Source organism: Pteropus alecto, unplaced genomic scaffold, assembly GCF_000325575.1.
Source record: "Pteropus alecto unplaced genomic scaffold, ASM32557v1 scaffold86, whole genome shotgun sequence".
NCBI lineage: Eukaryota > Metazoa > Chordata > Mammalia > Chiroptera > Pteropodidae > Pteropus > Pteropus alecto.
The window spans coordinates 9,718,758-9,721,190 of NW_006442109.1; the positions used below are offsets into that span (position 1 = coordinate 9,718,758).

At 33.3% G+C, this 2,433-nt stretch overlaps 1 protein-coding gene across 1 annotated transcript in view; it reads right to left on the bottom strand.

Annotated features, from left to right (window-relative positions):
- Positions 1-241: 241 nt before the first annotated feature.
- RAB11A (RAB11A, member RAS oncogene family) overlaps positions 242-2,433 on the bottom strand; it is a 14,055-nt gene continuing 11,863 nt past the window's right edge. Inside the window, exon 5 of the mRNA XM_006920244.3 lies at positions 242-2,008. Within this exon, the coding sequence (XP_006920306.1) occupies positions 1,869-2,008 (140 nt within the window). The 3' untranslated portion in view covers positions 242-1,868. The remainder of the gene's footprint in view (positions 2,009-2,433) is intronic.

Consider the following 2,433-nt stretch of genomic DNA (forward strand, 5'->3'; position numbering starts at 1 on the left):
TATGTATGAAAGTACTGAGATTAATTATTTCCCTTATATTTTTGGTTAATACTTTTCCCAAAAAAAGCATAACTGAGCTACATGTCTAAAATCAAAGGTGAATTCACACAATGGTGCCTCCAATTCAATGTTTACTCTGTAATGCAAGGACTTATATGCTCTCATTCAACAGAATCAAATAGTCCATGGCTGCATCCAAAGCATGCAAAGGGAAAATGTAATCTGACAACATAAAGAATAGTCCCCCTATAACTGTTTATTAGAATGTGAATATATTCAAAATTAAAAACTAAAAAAAAAGTTGTTACAGAGCATGCATAAAATACAAAGTAGCAGTTTACAAATAGATAATAGTTCTTCATACCAATACACTAAATGAAATGACTACAGAAGGAAACCAAAATGACCTACTACAGCAATGCCTTCAGTGTACCCCACACGTCATGAGCATTGCTAAAGATAAAAGATTAACTATAAAACATAGTAATCTATGCAAGCCAACACACATATATATTTTGGGGATATTCCACCATCCTGAATAGTATCACTTCAGTTGACATAACTTTCAGAATACTGCAGAGTAAGTGCTTAATATTATCCACAAGAAATTAAAACTAAATATTAGTAAGCACACTTCTGAATGAGAAAAACTAGTTGCTCCATTGATTTCAATAATGTAGTGGAAGAAAACTATTTCAGGTCTGTATAAAGGTCTAAATGCATTCTATTTAAACTCAGGGTACTATTTCATCTATTTCATCTTAAGTACTAAAAGAACACATGCCTTTAAGTGGTACCACTTGAGCAGATATTAAACTCTCACTTAATTCTGTTGACATACTGAAACCAGATATTTAATTGGACTATATTCCATAATATACTGCAAAACTCAAAAATCAGCATCATTAAATAACTATCCATGTCTGCTGGTGTATATGGTGATAAAACTAGGTTCCATTTCATTTAGTCGGAGGTTTTAAGACAAAATTAACACTTCACAATTTGATACTAAGAGCATTAAACCAGTTATTGCCTGAGCAATAAAATGCCACATAATCGACTGCTGGGAAATTAGATAAATTAAATGACTTATCATTAACTTGCACTGCCTGATCATTGCCAGAGGCAACTCAGATGGAATTCCACCAGTCTCTCTAGTTTCCAGACCGCTAGGCAGCACTGTTTAACATATGGCCACATAACCATACCACAACTGAAACCATGATAATCTTTGTGTTTATTAATATAATTCTTGTCCAGAAAAAAGTGCCCCCATCTCGAATCAATTTTGAGGCTTACAAAAATCAAAAAACAAAATTTACTGAACTACATAATCCTATTAAGGCATTTTAGATATTTACTTCCAGAATAATGGAAAACTTTCAAGCTCTCAAAATCCTGCTATTTATAGGGCAATTCTTAGATTTATGGACATAACTGCACTGAGAGAAGAGTGTATGAATTATAAGCTGCTCATTATACACTACTCTGTGGCAAAATGATAGCTTATTTCTAAAGTCTTCTTAGTTTGATTTGATGAAGACCAAATGGTCTGAGCTTCAAGTGATCAAGTTCTATTATGTCCTACAGTGACAGGCTCCATGATGAAAGTAAACAATAATTGAGGAATTCAAACATTCAGTTTATTAAACTAAGGCTAATGAAGCCATAGCATGAAAAAGAGCTGCAGTCATTTGGGACAAGTGGATAATTTTATAAAGCTAAAATCAAAAGACTTAAGACATGGAAAATTCATAATATGAGGAAGTAATAAAACACAAAAGTGACCACAAGAATTACAAATATATTTAAATCTCAGACCTGGGAAATGGACTATACACAGCCTTCTAGGGGAGAAGAGAAACACCTTATATGTTCTGACAGCATTGCACCTTTGGCTTGTTCTCAGTGGTTGGTGGAACATGAATAGGAACCACATTGTTGCTTGGAGACATGTCATTTTCACGTCTGTCTGACATCTGCTTCTGGGAAACAATGCGGTATATCTCTGAATAGGGAAAAAAAAAACAGCAATACTCAGTGTGAAGAGACCCATCGATAGCGACATAAAAAATACATAGAGGTAGAAGATATTTTGCAGGAAAAACTTCAAATAACTGCACAGAGAATGTATAAATTTAAAGTTTTATTTTCAAACAGCAATTGGTTAGAGTTAACCCATTATTTTAACAACTTTTCTTAGGGTAAAAAGAGAAACAAAGGTTTTCCATTTCAGAGGAAAGACTGAGCAGTCAATTAAATAAATCTTGGTTTAAAGAGATTATATAGTTTATGGGCTTAGATCTAAATTAAACTATGAGAGTATTTTCATTCTACCCTTCCCAAGAAAACTTACATATACTGACACTGTTACCACAGAAAAGTAAAAATAAATCCGCACTATCAGGCACATTAGGTATTTTTCTTGGCTGT